General features: G+C 42.9%; 1 protein-coding gene across 3 annotated transcripts in view; it reads left to right on the top strand.

The window, feature by feature from the left end:
* RORA (RAR related orphan receptor A) overlaps positions 1-19597 on the top strand; it is a 718090-nt gene that overhangs the window by 609800 nt on the left and 88693 nt on the right. Inside the window, exon 1 of one of the 3 annotated variants that reach the window (XM_019441315.2) lies at positions 2792-2810. The exons of 1 other annotated variant lie outside the window; for it this stretch is intronic. In XM_019441315.2, coding sequence (XP_019296860.1) covers positions 2807-2810 — 4 coding nt within the window. In that variant the 5' untranslated portion in view covers positions 2792-2806. Of the gene's footprint in view, positions 1-2791; positions 2811-4603; positions 4752-19597 lie in introns of those variants that run through there. One more of the 3 variants, XM_019441314.2, reaches the window with a different exon arrangement.

The raw sequence follows: 19597 nt of genomic DNA on the forward strand, positions 1-19597 counted from the left end.
TATGCCTGTGAACTTCACCCTTTCCCTCATTGTGATGGTTACAAAACACCTGCCGGTTCTTGAATTTCCCAATAGATGTATGAGATATGGGGTTCCAGAAATCTCAGAATCCCTTCACCATTGTCTCAATCCAGCCAAATCTTTCACCTCCAACATCCCATTATGCTAATAGCCACACTAATGATTCGCAGCTGTCTGTCAACTGTGAGGTTCAAAGTGCTGTGCAAACATCTTTTCAATGGGCAACCAGACACTGCCTTGCTTTAGGGTTGCTCAGATGACTTGGGGAGTGGACTTCTCTACAGTTTTCCGAGCCAAAGTCAAATGAGGAGTGAGCTTGTTCTTGTCTGAGTCTCCAGGACACCAGGCACATAATACACATTCAGTAAATGTGCTTGATAATGTGACATATGTATGTGTGTGTGTGTAAAACTGACGATATCTCTTGCCACCAAAATCCAGTTTATTTCACCATATTTCATGGACTATATAGATATATATATACATGCATGTATGTTTACATCTACAACTATATTTGTTACAGATGTAACTGCATTGTTTTAAAGTCATGATTGCAAGCAATCTATATTAATCTGTTCATCCCCTCCCCTTACACTCATAAATAGGTGGGAGGGCCTCTCTGATACCCTTGGTTTCCAGGTCTCACCAATATTATTCCATTTGTAAACGTTCCTTTATGAGACACTGACTCTTTCCAGACTCAAAATTAAGCACATTTGTGATATGTTATAGGTAAGTCTGTGCCTCCTCTGTAGCTTTCCAAGTAGTCTTTGTATAGATTTCTCTGGGTCGGAATCCATTTGGTCTGCAGGAGACCTATGGCTCTATGTCGGTCAGAATGGCCCAAGTCCTACAGATCACAGTCTAGTGGTGGCTAAGAATTCAGTTGAATCAAGCTGCCTAGGACCACATTAACCTTTCACTGATCCCTTTCTTGTTCAGCTAGAAAGAAATTAATTGAATTAGCAAGCTGCCACACACCACAGAGGGAGAATCAGGCCTGGGTGAGACACAGAGCCAAAACGCTCTCTCACATGCAGCAGCAAACTTTGAAATCATCTTGGTACTAGGAGCTGCTTGCCCAGTCATGATAAATCTGTTGATCCATTGGTTTGCCACCCTCCGCAGTAGCAGCTCTGTGTGCGGTTCAGATTGGTCTACCAAACCCCATTTGATGGGAAACCAAATGTACCCTCATAAAGTATCATTTCTTTATTTAATCTCTGAAAGCGGGAAGATTGGCACCAACTTACTGATCACACTCCTCTCTAGATACCCTGAAGAAATAGAGCAGGCTTTCCTCTTAGGCATTTGGGAACAAGCTGGCATCAGAGGTGTCTCTCCACTTTCTTGCTAAGTGACAGATCAAATGTGAAAACCAATATATAGGGACACAATATGGGGTGGTGACCATCTCTAGAGGACTCTGAGTTGAATTACATGATAAATATGTGGTGTGCCTTCCTTTTCCAAGATTAGCCAACAGGAACATCTGAATCAAAAAGTAATGTATAACTTAATTCTGTTCATGGTGAAGAACTCCCATCCTGTTTAATTATCTTCATGTAAGCAATATTCCTTTTCTATTTTCTTTTCAGAACATTTGGTAAAAAATTTTTAAACATAAAAAAAAATAAAACTTTAAATGGAAAGACTATATTGCTTAACACTGTTTCCCCCATAGTATTCTAAGCATTTGTTTACTATAATCCAAATACCTATTTCTACATGTTAATATATAGATGGTAAAACTTGAACTGAAATGTGCATCGTTTATGGCTCAAATTTGGTAGTATTGAAGGGGAACATGGATCCTTTCATTCCTGACTGATTTATTTGGTTGAGGATTTAGAATTCCATAGAAAAATTATATTTCAAGAGTTTTGTGTGTGTGTTTTTAATAGCCTCTCATTTTTACTTTCAAAGTTTCATGAGAGCTTTGTGTTAATATAAAGAACAATATTATACCCTGGGTTAACAGCTGAAGACATTTAATAGAGGCATTTATTACAAATAGCATCTAGCCACACAGGAAGGTTAAGACTTAATATCTGAAATTCTGTTGCTCATTAGTTGTAGGATGAGAATGAAATACATTTCCAAAGGCTAAGGTCAGTATTACATTATCCTGGAAATGTCTTTGTTGAATATATGTGTAAATATTTCAAATAAGTATTATGAGATTATATTTCTATTGGGGACATATCCATAGAAAATTGCAGGAGCACACGTCAGGTTACATGTCATTCCCGATTACCGATTTCATTTGAAATGGTCTGGAAATAAATACCGATTACTAGTAATGTAAGACTATTTACCTTGGAGTCAGATGTCTGACAGGCAGGCTAGAGCTAATGGATTTGGTTATTTTCGAAGCATTGTTTTCTGGAGCAGGATACTGTTTTTTAAAGGAACACTGCAAATTTTCCAAGTTGTATTTCTGTATTCATTTGCAATGAGTATGAAGAGCATACCCATGAACATGCAGTCCCTGATGACTTTCCATCCTTCAACAGTACAAAGGAAAGAAAATTGTACTGGGGACCTACCTACTGGATAGCTTGGCTTTACTCTTCCCTGTTAGAGTTGTTAGGCCGAGGGAAATCAAGAACCAAATACGAAGGATGGCGTCAATGTAACCGAGGGGCGTTGCCTCACTAGGAGATGCACTTGCATCATGGGAATGTGGTGTGATTTAATTTCACAATTGTAAACATCACAGTGGATATGGTTGATTCATTTGAAATTCTGGTCCACTTCGCTATGGCTGGAAAGCTGAATTAACATGGGTAGGTCTTGGCTTCACACTTTCATAATTTCTGATTTTTGTGGTTTTATTTGAAAAAAAATCGAAAGGAAAAACTGCTAGGATGGTGTTAGCTGAAATCAAACTTTTATAAAGCTATGGTTTGATTTAAGGTGTGATGAATTTTACTGACCTTCTAAATCAGGACTGTGTAAATTTTGCCTGGAAAAGGAGGGTTGGGAGGGTGGGGAGTACATGAATCCTAAGTTTTCTAGAGGGCTGATTGTCTGCATGTGTTTTAAGTTATAGCCCAACTCAGGGGCAAGGACAACTCAGTTATATGGGAAAAGAATGCTAGCTAGGACTCTCCTTATTTAATCACCATGAAGGCATCCACTAAAAACTATCTGATCTTTTAAGTTGGAAATGGAAATACAGACCATCGGGAAAGAAAGCAGAATTGAAGTTGTGTGAAGCGGGGTGCCTGGGTGGCTCAGTCAGTTAAGCGTCTGACTTCAGCTCAGGTCACGATCTCATGGTCCGTGAGTTCGAGCCCCACGTCGGCCCTGGGCTGATGGCTCAGAGCCTGGAGCCTGCTGATTCTGTGTCTCCCTCTCTCTGCCCCTCCCCCGTTCATGCTCTGTCTCTCTAAATAAACATTAAAAAAATGAAGTTGTGTGAAGGAACAGTAGCAGGTATGCAGACTGGGCTTTTGAATTGTTCTTTGTATTATGCTCAATGTTATGGACACAGTTGGCAAATTTTTAAATAATGCCAACTCTGGGTACGAAGCATCTGAAATTCATCCTAAGAAGATTCATCTGACAATACTGTCAAGAGTTAAGTTTCCATATGGCCAGTAAAAAGGATTAAGCTTCAAAGTTCAGAGGGAATTCACTCTTAGTTGCAAGTTAAAATTCACCGAGTTGACCTTTAGAGGTATTTTTGTTTTCCTGCCCAGAGTGCCACAATGTCTCATTTCTAGGATGTGACCACTAGAGCCTTTTCCACCTGTAAATGGGTTCTCTGGAGAGAATGCTGGATATGGAAGAGCCTGGGAATTCAGTGGCTCAAATCGGCTGGCGATTGGATTATCATTTAGGTGATTCACATAAGAGTTTTCTGCTCTCCTTCCAGGTAACATTGTTCCTGGGGAATGGGGGAGGTGTAAACAAGGACCTTTGGTGTTGGTGTGATGGGAGATTACCAACCTCTTGGTGGGCGGGGTTCCCCCCGCTCTGGCCGAGCCTCTCCGGAAAGACTTAGGAGGCACTTACTCCACTCCCGGGAAAGGTCCGGGTGACAGCGTTCTGCACGGCCCCGTCTGGGGGACCTACCTTCTGAACAGAGCTGGGGCGCTCTGGGAAATGAGGGTGACTACAGCCTCTCCCCTTCAGGCCAAACCCCGCTTTTTCTCCGGCCAACTGGAGCATTTAACGCCCCGCGGGCTCGGGCGAGGAAGCAGAGTGGCGTGGGGTTGCGTGCCCCTTGCCCCACGGGGTGGGGACAGAGAGTGGTCAGGCGCGCGTTCCGCGGGGCGCTGCGTGCAGAGAGCACCCGGGGGACCACAGGTGTTCAGAGAGGCAAAGAGGAGGCTGGGGGCCTGGGCTCGGGCCGGGGGCGCGGCAGGGCAGCGCGGGCCCGGGGTGTGCCAGCCGAGCCGCCGCCGCTCACCTGCCGGCGGGGGCGGGGCGGGGCGCGGCGCTGGGGCGCGCCTGCCTCCAGCCTCCCGCCTCCCGCCCGGGGAGGAAGCGGAGGGGCGCGGTGTAAACAGAGCGGCGGCCGTGATGTCAGCCGGTCACATGGAGCCTCTTATGGCTCGGGATGGCTCTCGGCGGGCGGGCAGCTGCGGCAGCTGCTGCTGTGGCTCGGGCGGCGGCGGCGCGGCGGCGGCAGAGGGGGCTCCGGGGTCGGACCATCGGCTCTCCCTGCGCTCTCCGCACCGCGGCTTAAATGATGTATTTTGTGATCGCAGCGATGAAAGGTGAGCCGGGAGTCCCGCCGGGGCCGGGTGGGCTGGCTGCTCCGGGGGGCGGGGAGGAGGGCGCGCAGGGGGAGGGGTGGGCGCGCCTGCCCCAGCGCACGTACTGCCCCGGGCTGGGCGCCGGAGCCCCGCCAGGGCCTTCTGGGCCACAGCAGCGGCGCCACCTGAGCCCGGCCGCGGGATCAGCCTGCCTCCTGTAGGGGGCAAAGGCGCACGGGCTGGACCCCCCTCTTCCGCCCCCTCTGACTCCTGTCAGCCGCCCAGGTCCGCCTGGCACCCGGCGGGGCTCTCGGAAGAAAGTTTGCTGGGAGTCGCGGCGCTTCTGGAAGGGAGGGTAGGATCTGGGGAGCTCGGAGGAAGCCGGGGACGCCCGCGGTCGGTCCCCAGGGCCCGCACCCCAGACAGCTCCGGCCTACGTAGGGAAGGCGCTGCGGCCGGGCCGGGCCGTGCGCGCGCGCGGGGACGCGATGTCATCCCTGGGGACTGGTCAGCGCCCCAGGCCTTGCGCCCTCCCCCCGTGGCGGCCCGAAGGCCCCGAGCGGCCGCGGGCCGGGAAAGTGCGGCCGTTTTCACTCTGCGTCCCGGCGCGGCTACTTACGAAAGCGCCCGGGCCCGAGCGAGACGGGCTTCTCGAGCGTGCCAAGACTCTCCCGGCTGCCGCCCGCAGCCGCAGCGCACCCCCACTGGATATTTTGCGTTGTGGAATGGACGTGGGGAGGCAGCCCTGCCCACAGGAGTCGCGGGCAGCGGTGGAAGTTAGACCGCGGGGAGGGCCGACCCGCGCGTGTTGGTCGCGGTCAAATCTCCCCGTCCGGCCTTCCGCCCAGATTAGGATTCCTTAGCAGGCTGGTGGGGGATGGCAGGGGGGACTAGTTGAAGAGAGGATCGATTCGAGGTGTTCCGAGGTGAGGAGGAGAGAAACCGAGGCAAGTTAGGGAAGTTTCTAATGAGAAAGCCAAAGTTTGGAGGTGTGCAGGAAGTCGCCTGTGTGGCCCGGAGGAACCGAGCCACGCTGTTAGGACTCTTGCAAACAGCCCTGGAGAAACTCAGCCAGCAGCACGCTGCCCGCTTGTGCGCCAGCAGGTTCCTCCGGGAGATAATCTGCCCGAGCGGCTTCGCGGACCCGGCCGCTGGGAGTGGGGATTTAGAACCCCATCTGCTTGCGGCGCACAGGGAGCCCCTAATGCGCCGCGTTTTTGCAGACCCGGACCGTCCTGAGGGTTCTGCCCAGCCGTGCGGGCGCCCGGAGCTCCTTAAACGTTCAGTAGGTTGAGGTTTTGTTGCAGTCCAGGATGAAGGACACTAGTTCGGTGTCTGTGCTGCGTTTACTTTCGGATCACCGAGCTTTGCCTTTCTCCACTAGAGATTGGGTGGCATCTCTTTCATTAATTATTAACAGGCCGAAACGTGCTGGACACTAAGATGAGCTGCTTGAGATGAAATCTTTCTATACGACGTACCCACAGCAAATTTTCGGTCTTTCCCTTGTGGCTTTCGGAAAACGGGATTTAATCATTTTTGGAATATGCAACGGATAAACGAGGGAAAATCTCCTTGTGTTACACGTTCTTAAGCATCTTAAAATCATCTTGTAAAGAAAAAACGTCAAGTTTTTCTCTATGCCCCTCCCCTCCCCCTCAAAAAAACTTTTATACTATTTCCTTAGTTTTATTAATCCTCTAAGAATAAAACGACCCAAATAGCCTTTGTAGTTAAGATATTTTCTTCCTTTTTTTTTTTTTTTCTTTAAGCTATAAAATAGATTTTGTTGCTTGGAAGATGTCAATGCCAGTCTTTATCCATTTTATGTAGTATAATTTGTGTTGATTGAGGGAAGGGTGAAAAGCTAAGACTGTTTCCCCTAATGAACAGTAACTACCAAACAATTAGTAAGGAAAGTATGTTTTAATATTTTAATTTAATGTGATGCTTTCGGTACATACAATGTTGCTTTTGTAGCTCTGGTACAAAGTCGAGTACTATCCCTTGCTAATATAATCATGAGAATCACACAGCCATCATCCCCCAAAAGCTCTAGCCCACACATTTGTCTTGGAGTGACCTCTGGCTGCCATTAGATAATAGATTCATAGTAATGTGCTTTGAGAAAAGTAGCTCAGTAGTGGCGATGCAGTTTTCCTATAAGCGTGAGAGAGAGAGAGAAATAGAATGCATCTGGACAATTAGAATATTTCATTTCCAATATCATAACATCCTGTGTTTTAATGGGATTATCTTGCTTTGGTGCAAATTTAAACTGAAGAAGTAGTTTGTGGGAAAATGAGGAATGCTGTAAATGTTTCCATATCAGATTTAAGGGGAAAAAAACTGGCCCCGAATCATATTAAATACTTCCCTACTGCCTCTCATTTTTAATAGTTAAATTGGTTCCATATGTAAGAGAGTTTGTATAATTAGATTTTTCATGCAAAACAGAAATACTCTTTACAATATAGCTTTTTGGTACGTGTATGCATGTGGACGAGGGGAGGAGAAAACAAGCGACCATAAAAGAAAAACATTCTCTTTGTTGGCTGATTGCTTGTGTTTTTTAAACATCATTAAGTCAGGCCCTTTGAACTCACCAAGGAAGAAAATCCTTGCCTCTGTGTTAGTTGTCAAGTAAGTTTAAGCTTAAAGTGGTTTCATGCTTAGAAGTAATACATCTTCATTTGAGCCATTCTCGTCTCATCCTTCAGTTTTGTTTTTGTTTAATTAACAACCAAATTCCAGTACCCTTTGGATTGCTTCTCGGGCAAACAGAGAGAGCCAGCGATAACATTTGTAATCAGGGGAGCACTAGTTCTGCTCATCAGAAAAGCGCATTGGCCAAATGTCCGGCGGCAGCCGAGCGCTGAAAGGAAATGCAAGGACTTCATCAGTTTCCGTAGATTATATACCCCTTAGCTTCTTGAGGGCTCAGCCTGTGCTCATGTAAATGGAGTTAGAGTGAAGGGAGAGGCTTAAAGGGAATTTCTGTCCCATAATAGATTCTTCCCCCAGCACAATTCATGTGCAAAATGCAAACTTCACCTTACTGCTTTGAAAATACTTTAGGTGTTGGTGATGAGTAGTATTTCCAACTCCAATAAATTTGATTTCATAGTTTTGAAGAATGTGGCCTTTCTTTTTACCAAATGAAATGTGAATTTTATCCCTGGTCTTATTGCAAGCGCCCTATCAATGATACCTTTAGCAGGGATTTTTGTCCCATTTTTTGTGACCTTTGATGGGTAGGATTGGGAGAAGGGTGATCTTGAAAAGAGGCTAGATCTTGAAAAGAGAAAATGTAAATGGCCGCTCCACGGAGCAGAGTTGATCGGGCAAAGAGGGGTCAGTTCTTTTAAAGACAAAGAGGATTTCTGAATCCATTTGTTCATGGGGGTTGGGGGGGGGGGGGGCAAAGCTCAGACCCTCTATGAAGTAGAGAATATTTTTAAAGCGCCATTTTCTTGAGCACCCTCTTAATTTTATATCAGTCACTTCACTTGAAATGCAGAGTAACATCATACTCAAGTAAACCACTTTGCTCTCAATTTGAGTACCATGTAATTTATTTAAAGCTGCCCAGTTACAAAATAATTTCTAAATGGAAATAATCTGATAGATACATAGATAGATAAATGAATATGGTTTCAATCTTAGAGAGTATTTTATAACTAGTAGATAAATTAGTAAATATATACTAATAGTTCTCGCTAGACTCCTTTTTCTCTCACCTTTCCCTTCCAGTCAAGTGAATCACAATGAAATGGATGAGATCAGCAAGTAGATAATTGCAAAGCACCTGCACTAGCACCCAGCCGCTTTGTAATTTGCTCAGAGGCATTGAAGGAAATAATATTTACAAATGGCCATTTACTGGGAGAAAAAGTTACTAGATAGATGGGTAGATAGATCTGCAGAGGTGGAGTTGGAGTTCAGTTTTCTTAAAATTCTCTTAAATTATTTTAGTCATCAATAAAACCCATTGTATGGAACAAATCTAAGAATACTTTGTCATAGAAATGTTTTGATGCATTCTAAATATTCACAGTCCTTATTAGTAAGAACTCAAGGTTGCTTTAATCTACATAGTTCATATTTAGTAAGTTTTAGAACCATAGAATCACAGAATCAGCAGCATAAAATCATGCTTTATGTTTCTCTGCTTAAAAAAAAATAACTTGGAAAGATCCACCAGTGACAACACAGATATGAATTAACATTTAATATTATCTCCAAGACTATATATTGACTCTCTGAGGAATGATTTGCAAGTTTCCTCTCCCTACTTATAGATCCTCCACTGAGAATACCTCCCTTCCACCCCAACCTTTGAGTCATGGACTTAGAGATTCTTGGAGCTTTCTGTATTTGTTGGTATTGTATGTGACGTGATGCATGCTTTTTCAGTTAAATTGTCAGAGTGTTATGTCCAAAGAGGTCCAAATAGATAGCAGCATATGATTAGCCCATGCGCAAAATGCAGGAAGGCAGTTGTAAACTTTTGTATCTGGATTTTCTTTTCAAAGTGACATTTGTTGGGGTGCCTGGCTGGCTTAGTTGGTAGAGCATGAGACTCTTGATTTTAGGGTTGTGAGTTCAAGCCCCATGTTGGGTGTGGAGCCTATTTAAAAAATAAAAACAGGGGCGCCTGGGTGGCGCAGTCGGTTAAGCGTCCGACTTCAGCCAGGTCACGATCTCGCGGTCTGTGAGTTCGAGCCCCGCGTCAGGCTCTGGGCTGATGGCTCGGAGCCTGGAGCCTGTTTCCGATTCTGTGTCTCCCTCTCTCTCTGCCCCTCCCCCGTTCATGCTCTGTCTCTCTCTGTCCCAAAAAAAATAAATAAAAAAAAAAAAAAATAAAAAAAAAAATAAAAAATAAAAACAAAAAAATAATAAAGTGACATTTGTCAGCCCTCATCATATTATAAGGCGGTAATGTGATAATTTAAAAATCTTTGCTCCCATTAGTATAAAAAGTCATGTTACAACCTATTCCATACGTTTGCCGGTGATTTCGTTTTTTGACTTTCATTGCCTCTGAAGTTTACTAGGCATTTCATAAATAAATAGATGGATGATGTTAACCTGTATTTGTTTTGTGCTTTATGTTTTACAAACATTCTTCTGTCACTTACTCTTCCATGGAAAGTCACTGATACTCATGATGTTTGGTTGAAAAAATGAAGCTCATAGAGGTTATGTGCTGTGGCCAAGCACTTCTGGTGGATAAATGGTAAAGCAAGGGCTAGAGCCCTAATTTCTACTATTTTCATGCTGCCTCCCCTGGAGGAAGCTGTAAAAATGTCCTGGATATAACTTTGTCTCTAGTTAGTGAAAATTATAACTCTGGCATTTGTAAGAGGAAAAAAATAGATTCAATTATGTAATGCTTTGCTGAGCCTAATATCTTTAAATTACTATTTAATAAAATCAATTTGGTACAAATGGGGTTATTCTTATTTGCTCATCATTAGCTCTCTTCATCCATGATTTTCATTAAGTCTACTTGTTGTAAGAGGATCTGGGTGAAATGTAAGCATTACCTTTGTAAAGAATACAGAATACTATGAAACGCAGCTAACCTATCTCCATTATGAGAGAATCGAGCTAGAGATTTACCTATATGTGTTCCACTTATCTTTAGGCAAAGGGAGCATTTACAAATACATCTTCTAATTTTAATATGCCTTTATGTAGGAAGCTGATGACTCCTTGGGCTGGTGAGTGTTGTCCTGGTTGTTTCCATAACAGCTAAAGGGCATGATTGTGGACCTAACTCTTGAGAAATCTGTTGTCTTTTAGGAAATCACAGGAGAGTAAAAGTTTCCAAGTGGATAGATCTGCAAAAGCTCATTTCTTACTTGATGGGTGTTTACTTTTCTGGTGACTGGGCTGAGATGTGTTTGTCTGAAAGCAAATAAACATTATTTCATAGAGTCTTGAGGGGAGAAGAAACTTTAAAAGTCATTCAGTTACAGGTCCTATTGGCATTTGGTTCTTCTCCACAGCATTCCTGCTAAATGGTTGTCTGGTTATGCCCGAACACCTCTTAGGACAGGAAACTCCCAATTGTTAGAGGTAGCTTATTCCATCTGGAATTAGAAAATTCTTCCTGTATCAAGCATAAATCTCTCCTTTGTATTTTTAATCCCTTGATCATGACCCTTTCTTTTGGGACTGTGGAGAGCACATTTAACCCGTCTTTCAGGTGAAAGATTGTCAGCTATTTGAAGACTAGAAGTGTGAAACACACACATATACACAGCTCTAACCCTTAATCTTTGCTGTCCCCTGCTCCACTCATTCACAGTAGGTCTTCCTACAATCTTAATCAGTTTCTTCCTCAAGCATACTTAAATTTGTCTAAAACCTCTTGACATTTTGCTACCAAAAGTGGAACCCGAGTACTAGTTGTGTTATGACTGACTCAGCACTTAACCACATAGTAAAGACTAAAGACTTGTTAATTTTGTTTTAAAATTTTTGAAGATACACAGGCTAGGCTGTAACTTTAGGCCATCGCATGACCGGTCCCTGTGATATTGTTGTAATGTGTGAAAGTAGATTTTTGACCTGTTCAGAAATGCCTTTAGATGAGCTGAAGTTGATTATTAAATATCTAGGAAAACCAAAGATATTCCAAAAATAATTAATGGAACATAGAAGCATTGTGAGGTGTTCTTCTCCAAAGTAGTGTCAGAGCTGAGATAAGGCTGCCCTCTAGTGGTTACCTATTCATGGAAAGCTAAAAGCGTAATGGTGCCATTGAATTTCCCATCAGGCTAGTGGAAAGGGTCAAAGGTTGAAATTATTTTCTCAGTTGCTGTGGGGCATTCTTCATCAGATTCCAAAGTGTAATTCATTGTTTTAAATGGTTATTAGAGATGTATCTGTGGGGGAGATAATGAATTTCGCAAGTTTGCTTGGGAGATAACAAAGGGAAGTTTTAAAACTGAATTAGGAAATTTTGTTTGGCTCCATAGTAAATTTTAAAATGTAAATGAGATTTGGTTTGTGAATAAACAATTATTATGACCTTTATGGTAATCCTTGTAATTTTTTTTTTTTTAGTTTCAACCTTAATTCTATTCCTCGACCGTCAAATAAAATTTCAAAAGAGATTGTCATTTTTAAAAAAATTTTTTAATGTTTATTTTTGAGAAAGAGACAGAGTGCAAGTGGGGGGAGGGACGGAGAGAGAGGGAAACACAGAATCTGAAGCAGCTCCAGGCTCTGAGCTGACAGCATGCAGCCTCACTCGGGGTTCAAACTCATGAACTGTGAGATCATGACCTGAGCTGAAGTCGGACGCTTAACTGACTGAGCCACCCAAGTGCCCCAAAAGAGATCGTCGTTTTGATCAGCATTCTCCCCTTTTAAATCTAGAGCTTTTTTTTTTTTTCCAAAAAAGATCAGCATTTAGAAATAAGCAAACTATTGGAGTTTTTGGCAATAAAACAATTTTAAACATGGATGCAAAACTATTAACCGCTTGATTTGTGAAGACTTGTGGTTAGATCACTTGGTTCACATAAGTGTAAGCAGTTTGCCCAAAAAATAGAGTATATGTTATGCAGGACTTTTAGAATATTATATAGAGCTTATGCTTTAAAACAATGGAAGTAAAAATATGTCTGTGTAATTTTTTTAGGATAATAGATAATACAAGTGAATTGTGGGCTCAGATTTTGGTGGTTTGTCAAGTGTGAAACAGTCATAAAACAATCTGATACTTCTGTTGGCATCAGAAATAAGTATTGATCCTTAAACATCATGTAAGGAAATGATGCCTTGCAGAAAGAAGAATGAGGATACAGGCCTATATGAATGTTGCATTGCTCAAGAAGTCAAGGCTTCAGAGCTGAGCTGAAAACCAGGATAATAATAACGACAGGTAATCACCAAGATTCTCAAGGGTAACAGTGCTCATTTGTTCCTACTGGAAAGGTGCAATTGTATCTTTATGTGAAAAACAAGGAGGGAGGAGAAAAAGCAAGGAAAACCTACCGTTTAAACTTTTCCATCATAGAAATAAGATAGTGGCTTGGAAGTAAAGACTTGTGGTTAGGTTTCAGATCAGTTATTGAAGCAAACCGTTTTTCAGATGACGCCACCCAGAAGTGTGATCTTGCACCACATGAGAAATATTCTCTTTCATAGAATGTTATTTTCATTTTTCAGTTATTAGGTTTTTTCCTCTTATTTGTTTATTTCATGTGACATCTTCTGCAGAACACGGAACGTAAATAACTAAATAAATTCGTTTCAGCAGATACTTAGTAAGTGCCTACTGTGTGCTTTTATAGAGCAGAGACACCCTCCTCCCAATTACCTCTTAAGCCGTGAATCAGCATCTAAAAAATGCACCGGGAGATTGGCAGCCACACTTAGCCAGAGAAGGCTGTTTTAAGACCGTTGCTCTTCGACGTTTGCAGCGTCTGTGAGCTACACGCCATTTAAAATAAAGGAGAATTTGCGACCCGCAGTGAAATGTTATTATAATTGAATAAAGCCCATCATTCTGCTTCTGTGTGAACATGATTTCCTTCCAAATCAGCCATAGGTTAGCTCTAAAATCCTGCCGAAAGCGGTGGTTCTGAAACTTAAGACTGCAGTGGTTCTGAAACTTAAGACTGCAACATGTAATCCACAGAGTCTGTTGAAAAGGCCGATTCCTAGGTCCCCCGTGGAGAGAGCCTCACTCTGTCAGTCTGGTCCTCCTGACCCAGGAAGGCCTGTGTTTACAAGTGTCTCCGGGGATTGGGATTCAGGTGGTCCTCAGACCACCAATTCAAATAGTCCTCACCTGCTGGAGCTGGGATGAGCCTGGGATCCTCTAGCCTAGCCCTTCAGCGGTTCCTAAATATCCTTGATCTTCCCAGTCGACTGGGAAGCATTCAAAAAAACAAATGCCCGTTCTCCATCGCCACGAGTGGATCCTGCTTCTGATAGTCTGGGGTAAGACCAAGGAATTTGAATTTGTAAAAGCTCTTCTGGTGGCTGAGGACCTGGTAAGTTTAGGAACCATTGCTCTGGTCTAACCCTCTTTGACTAGTGTGGAAAGTGGAGCTCGGAAAGGTGAACAATATTAGGCTCAAGCACAAGCCTTCGTTTAGTCCTCCGAATCTCCTTTCGAGCTTAAGATGCCCAACATGAGCAGTTCCCACCATTATTTGGATGTAATTAACACACTTGAGATAATCTTCTGATTATCTCAGCCTTTCTATACCACCGTGTGGGAGGAAATGGACATAACCCAAATCTGTTAACCCAAGTGGCCCAAGCAGGCAGAACACCCTGAGACTTTGGTGTGGGAAATGCCTTTGATACTTTCCAGACACTGTGTGCCTTTTCTGCATAAGTCTTCCTAGGCAGCTCTGGCCTTCTGGCATTCGGTGAGCCCCGGGGCTGGGTCTTGCCACCATGCTGACCACTCAGTAGGGGTAGGTTAGGGATTGTGCTGCAGGAGTCAAGGCCAACTCCAGTGGCAACAGTGATGTCTTTTCTGTGTTGCTTTTCTCAGCAACAAAGTTAAGGTGCTAGCACCTGGCTGTCCCATAGTGCTTCCTATTTACGTGTTTCTCAGGCCCTGCACACCTGGCGGGCCTGCCCACTTCCAGGCGCTGGAGGTAACTAAATACGAATGAGGCAGACACAACCCTGCCTTCATACAGCTTAGATTCTAGAATGATGAAACAGATAAAATGAGAACTGCTTGGGTGATGTGGAAGGCAGCCTGCTCCCTTCCACACCACAATTCCAGACCCCTCTTTCTTTGGAAAACGGCAGTGCAATATCCCATTATTGTGGCAGGTATGATGCTGGGACTGTGGGAGCCACAGTGGACACAGTGGGCTTAGTCTCTGGCCTTGGCGAGTGTCCATTCTGTTGGGAAGAGGCAGATAATACCTAAGTGAACACATAAATGAGCCAGATAAGAACAGGCAGTAACAACAGCAAAGCTAACATGGCAGACAGTGTGACAGTTTAGAAATGCGTATGGCCTCATGGGTAAATTTTAGGGAACAGAATCCAAGAATGTTTCTTCCAACTGATGGTGAACATTTGGCAGTAGACTCAGGAAGGAGCTTAGAGGTCATCTGGTCCCTTAGTTCTCAACCTTCTCTGCACAGTAAACTGTCTACAGAGATTTTTAAAGATACTCAAGCCCAGGCTGTCTCCGAGGCTCTTACTTTATCAAGTATTGTTCATTTTTAAGCTTCCCGTATGATTCTGGTTGAGAAACCCCCAAGTCCAACCCCCTTACTTTACACATGAGTCGTTGGTCCCCACTGCAGGGAAGCAGCAGAGTGGTGCAGACCACTTCCCGCTCCATGTTGGGTGGGGGAAGATGTGGGTTCTCCTCCCAGATCTACTACTCAAATTATTTTCGGGTTACCTCAGTTGCTCATTTTTCCCATTTGTTAAGTTGGAGAGACTGGAGAGCCATCAAGGTCTTTTCCAGCTCTCCCATTTGATGAAGTGTTTGTATTAAAACAAAAAGGTGGTCTGGTTTCTTGTTCAAGACTTGGAAGAAACAGACGAATGCCTTCTGGTTTCCTTATTCCCCCACCTCAACCCTTAGTTGCTGTAAGTGCTTTAATCCGCTAATCCCTTCCTTTCAGAAGTAAAGAAAATTTAAGATAGAAAGAGGTGATTACTTTTGGCCGACTATTTAAATGTAAGCACAAGCAAGCTTTCATTAATACTAATAATAAATATGCCCAGACTTAGTTCTGGTAAATTACAGAAATATTTATCAAATTCTATCCCAAAGCCTTTCCCATTTTTGATGGTTGAGTTAAAACCAAGGAGGTTGGGGGCAGGGAGGTTGCGTAAAAATGGAAACCCTGGAATAGTCTTAACTCTTGGATACCACAGTAATTTTATTCTTTACCAAATATTCCAGGCCAGAAACTCAACAAAACTTTGAGTCTCTCCTAATATATTATTTGCAGTTTATTAGCCAGCAGAAACAGTGTATCTCCTATGTTGCCAGCTTACAAAAGGAAAATAACAGAACTCAGCTCTGTCATGAAAAATAAACTCATTGTACTTCCTCATTTGAAATCCAGTATCTCTAAGAACTTGGGTTTCATTGAAACATTTTTTCAGAAAGGTAGCAGTTCATTATTAGCCAGGCTTGTGTGATGTAAGCACCTTAGCTTTATTTCCTTTTTGTGTGGAATGTCCCCAGTGGGGTTTGATAATATTCAGCAGTTCCAGAATTGATAAAGGAGTTTGAAAAGTAAATCTGATGGGAGCAGGTCAATGAAATTAGAGCCGTGTCTTTTTCAACAGAAATTTTTAAAGATGAATATATTGCCTACTTTATGTGTATACATTTAAGAAATGGGACACGCATTGTATACACAGCCATAGGTTTACCTTACATATTAAATTACGGAAAATCATCTTCCTCTGACTTAAATGGCATCCATAACAGCAAGTACCTTCTGAAATGATACTGTTTAATAAAATAAGTGGTTTGGCAGAAATCTATTTCAAAAGCAGTGTTTCCATCACAAGCAAAATCATGTAGAACAGAAGCGTTTTGTTTCCACCGTTGCGGAGAAACAAAGTTGTCTAAGATGAGTTAAGATGTCTTAAAGTTTTGGCCGACTTTCTGAGCCTCCTGCTGGTGTTGCATTCAGAATCCCTTTTAACGTGGCTTGGAAGTTTTCTCTGTGATTTCAATGGCTGCTTAGGGGAAATATTGGCTAAACTACTCATTTTGACTGTTAAGATGGCTTGCGCGTTTTCAGAATGTTTTCATTTGCTAGAAATATGTTCTGCACTCAGGCTTCTCTTGTTGAAGAAGGTTGGTTACCAGCCATCTGATGATGCCTCAGGGTGTTTACAGACAATGTGGGTGCTGTACTATTTGAGCACTGCCCTCCCCCAACGAAGATAGTGTGGTAATCAGCAGGAATGTGAAAACATGTATTTAAGGGTTGATGCTTGTAAAAGTGGTGCCGTAAAGAAACATGGTTGTTCAGATGTAAGAAATGACTGACAGCTCTCCTTGTAGGCATGCTAGTAACAATAAAGTCTAGAAGTTCAACATCAAAGCGATCACAGCTTACTCCACCAGTGACTTGCACATCAAAGAGGGAGTGCAAGACAAAGGAAGTGCACTGAGGTATGTTTCTGCCTCACAGCCAGATGCTCAGGGGGAGCTCCCATAGCTCCCTTCATGAATGCAAAGTGATTTTTGCAGATCAGCGTCTTCATTTCATAAATGACCGGGAATATAAAAAAGCAGGGCAAACGAGCGTGGTAATTGCTCCCCATCACTTTAAGTTTGGCTAGGAAAGACTCATCGCACAGAGATGGGTCTCTCTGGTTTCCTTAAGTAACGATTTCTGTAGCAGTGTGGGCAGCTCTAACGTCACCGAATAGAATACAGGCAATTATTCACAAAATAAGAGAGTACAAATTGGATATATTTCAAGTGCGCTGTGTTGAATTCTGCTTGAGAACAGAAAACTGGACCTAAGTTTGTAGAGTTATGCCTTTCTTTCTTTCTCTCTTGCTTGCTTTTTAATTTTTTTAAATTAACCTTGTGGGTGGATTTTTGCTGAATCAGGTATGCATTACTTAACAGGTGTGTGTGATAATGAAATCTGGACCTGTTAAACCGGCTCTTAATTAATTACCAGATCTGTACCTCAGTTCTCTAAATCAAATGGCTGGTCCTCCACAATGCCAAAAGTAAAGAACAGCCTAGATTTGACTCCCCCCCACCCCCCGCAACCCTTAATATTAAATTGAAAATAAAATTAACCATGCAAGAATTATGGGTGATTTGAAATACTGTGCCTTTTTTTTTTTTTTTGCTTGCCTTTGAAATTTGAAGTTCTTTTATAGTTCGTCTTCAGTAATTTACTCATTTTTAAATGCTATTGAAAAATAGTAGTGCTCTGTGTAGTCATTAATAAATACAAAGCAGCTCTCTCAAGGCTCTGGGGAGACCTAATAAACACAACTGTGTTACTAATTGATGCTATACTGAGCTGACAAAAGTAGTGCATCGGTAAACAGAAGTTAGAAAGCAAAAAGTTAAAGAACTATAGGGGATTATGTAGACATCAAGGGTTGGAAATTATAATAAGGCCTCTTTAGGGGAGCATTAATTTGCATGTGGCTGAATTAGGACACCCAATTATTTCTGAGGACACTACTAAGAGCTCATCTGAAATACCCCTGAAGTGAAAGGCTTGGGAGGGTTGGGTGTTAGATGGGATAGAGGGGGGACTGAGCAGGTCATATTTCCTGTAACTCATGATAGTTTTCCCAATAGCTTGTTAGAGCAGCTTTCTTTGTTAGGGAGGAAAATGCTGATGAAGTCAAGAGTACTGCAATTTCTTTGTTCTATACACACAATTTATGTTGAATTGCCACAATGGAATTTTTTTTTTCAGCAGGGAGGGCAGGAGGGTGGAGACAGAAATAAACCTTTTAAATCTTCTTTATGTGAACCCCACAAGGACATAAACACTGAGCAGATTAGAGAGTGGATTTATGCTGTTAGTATCCTCTATGCAGTGGTCCTCAGCGTGGGATCCAGGCACCCCTGGGGGCCCCAAGGCCCTTCCCGGGTTCCAAGAGGTAAAAACTATTTGTATAATGATACTGAGATATCGTTTGCCCTTTTCACTGTACTGACCATTTGGCGTCAATAGTGCCAAAGCCTTGGTGGGTAAAACTCCTGGCATCTTTGCAGGAATCAAGGCACGGACACCGACTTGGACAAGTCGTCATCGTATTTGTTATTACTGCGGGCTTGCTGGTAACAAAACATTGCCAGGTTCATTTGAGAATGTCCTTGATGAAGCAGTAACAATTATTAAGTGTATTAAATTTCGACCCTTGAGTCCAAGTCTTTTTAATATTCTTTATGACAAATGGGAAATACACATAAAAGCACTTCTGCTACATGCTGAAGGAAGATGTTTGTCTCCAGGGAAAAGTACTGTGCCGTTGAGTTAATAGCTGAACTAGCTGCTTTCTGAGTGGACTGCCATTGTACTTACTAGGACGACTGACTCTAGCTATTCAGATTTGGGTATAGGTCATTTATTTTCTCAAAAATGAACCAAGTGAACCCATCATTTCAAGAAAAATAGTGGGCAGTATTTATTCCCGATAAATTCAAGCTCTCAGGCAAATAGAAGTTTCAAACACGGCATCCAACACCATTCATTTGACTGCCTCTCAGTATTTAAAGACTTTTCTGATGATGTAGGTGGTGATATTAATAAACGTGATTACTTGGTATAATCTCATTTGGTAATGAAATATGTCAACATCTGGAAGAGCTTCGTAACTCAATGAACTAATGGTTTCCAAGTGGCCAATACATGGGTAGAAGATCCGTTCAGAGTACAAAATACAGAGGCACCTGGGTGGCTCAGTTAAGTGTCTGATGCCAGCTCAGGTCATGATCTCAGGGTTCGAGCCCTGCGTGGGGCTCTCTGCTTTCATTGCAGAGCCTACTTCGGATCCTTTGTCTCCCTCTCTCTCTGCCTCTCCCCCACTCATTCTCTCTCTCTCTCTCTCTCTCTCTCTCTCTCTCTCTCTCTCTCCCCCCCCCCCTCAAAAATAAATAAACATTAAAAATAAATGGGCGAAAAAATAAAATAAAATAAAAATAAATGGGCGCCTGGGTGGCTCAGTCAGTCAAGCTTCCGACTTCGGCTCTGGTCATGATCTCCCAATTCGTTCTCACAAGCCCTGCGGTGGGCTCTGTGCTGATGTGAGGAGACTGCTTGGGATTCTCCCTCTCTCTCTGCCTCTGTGACAGCCCTGCTCATGCTCTCTCTCTCAAAATAAATAAATTAAAAAAAAAAAGAAAGACA

This window comes from Panthera pardus, unplaced genomic scaffold (genome assembly GCF_024362965.1).
Source record: "Panthera pardus isolate Hobbes unplaced genomic scaffold, ASM2436296v1 HiC_scaffold_24, whole genome shotgun sequence".
Taxonomy (NCBI): domain Eukaryota; kingdom Metazoa; phylum Chordata; class Mammalia; order Carnivora; family Felidae; genus Panthera; species Panthera pardus.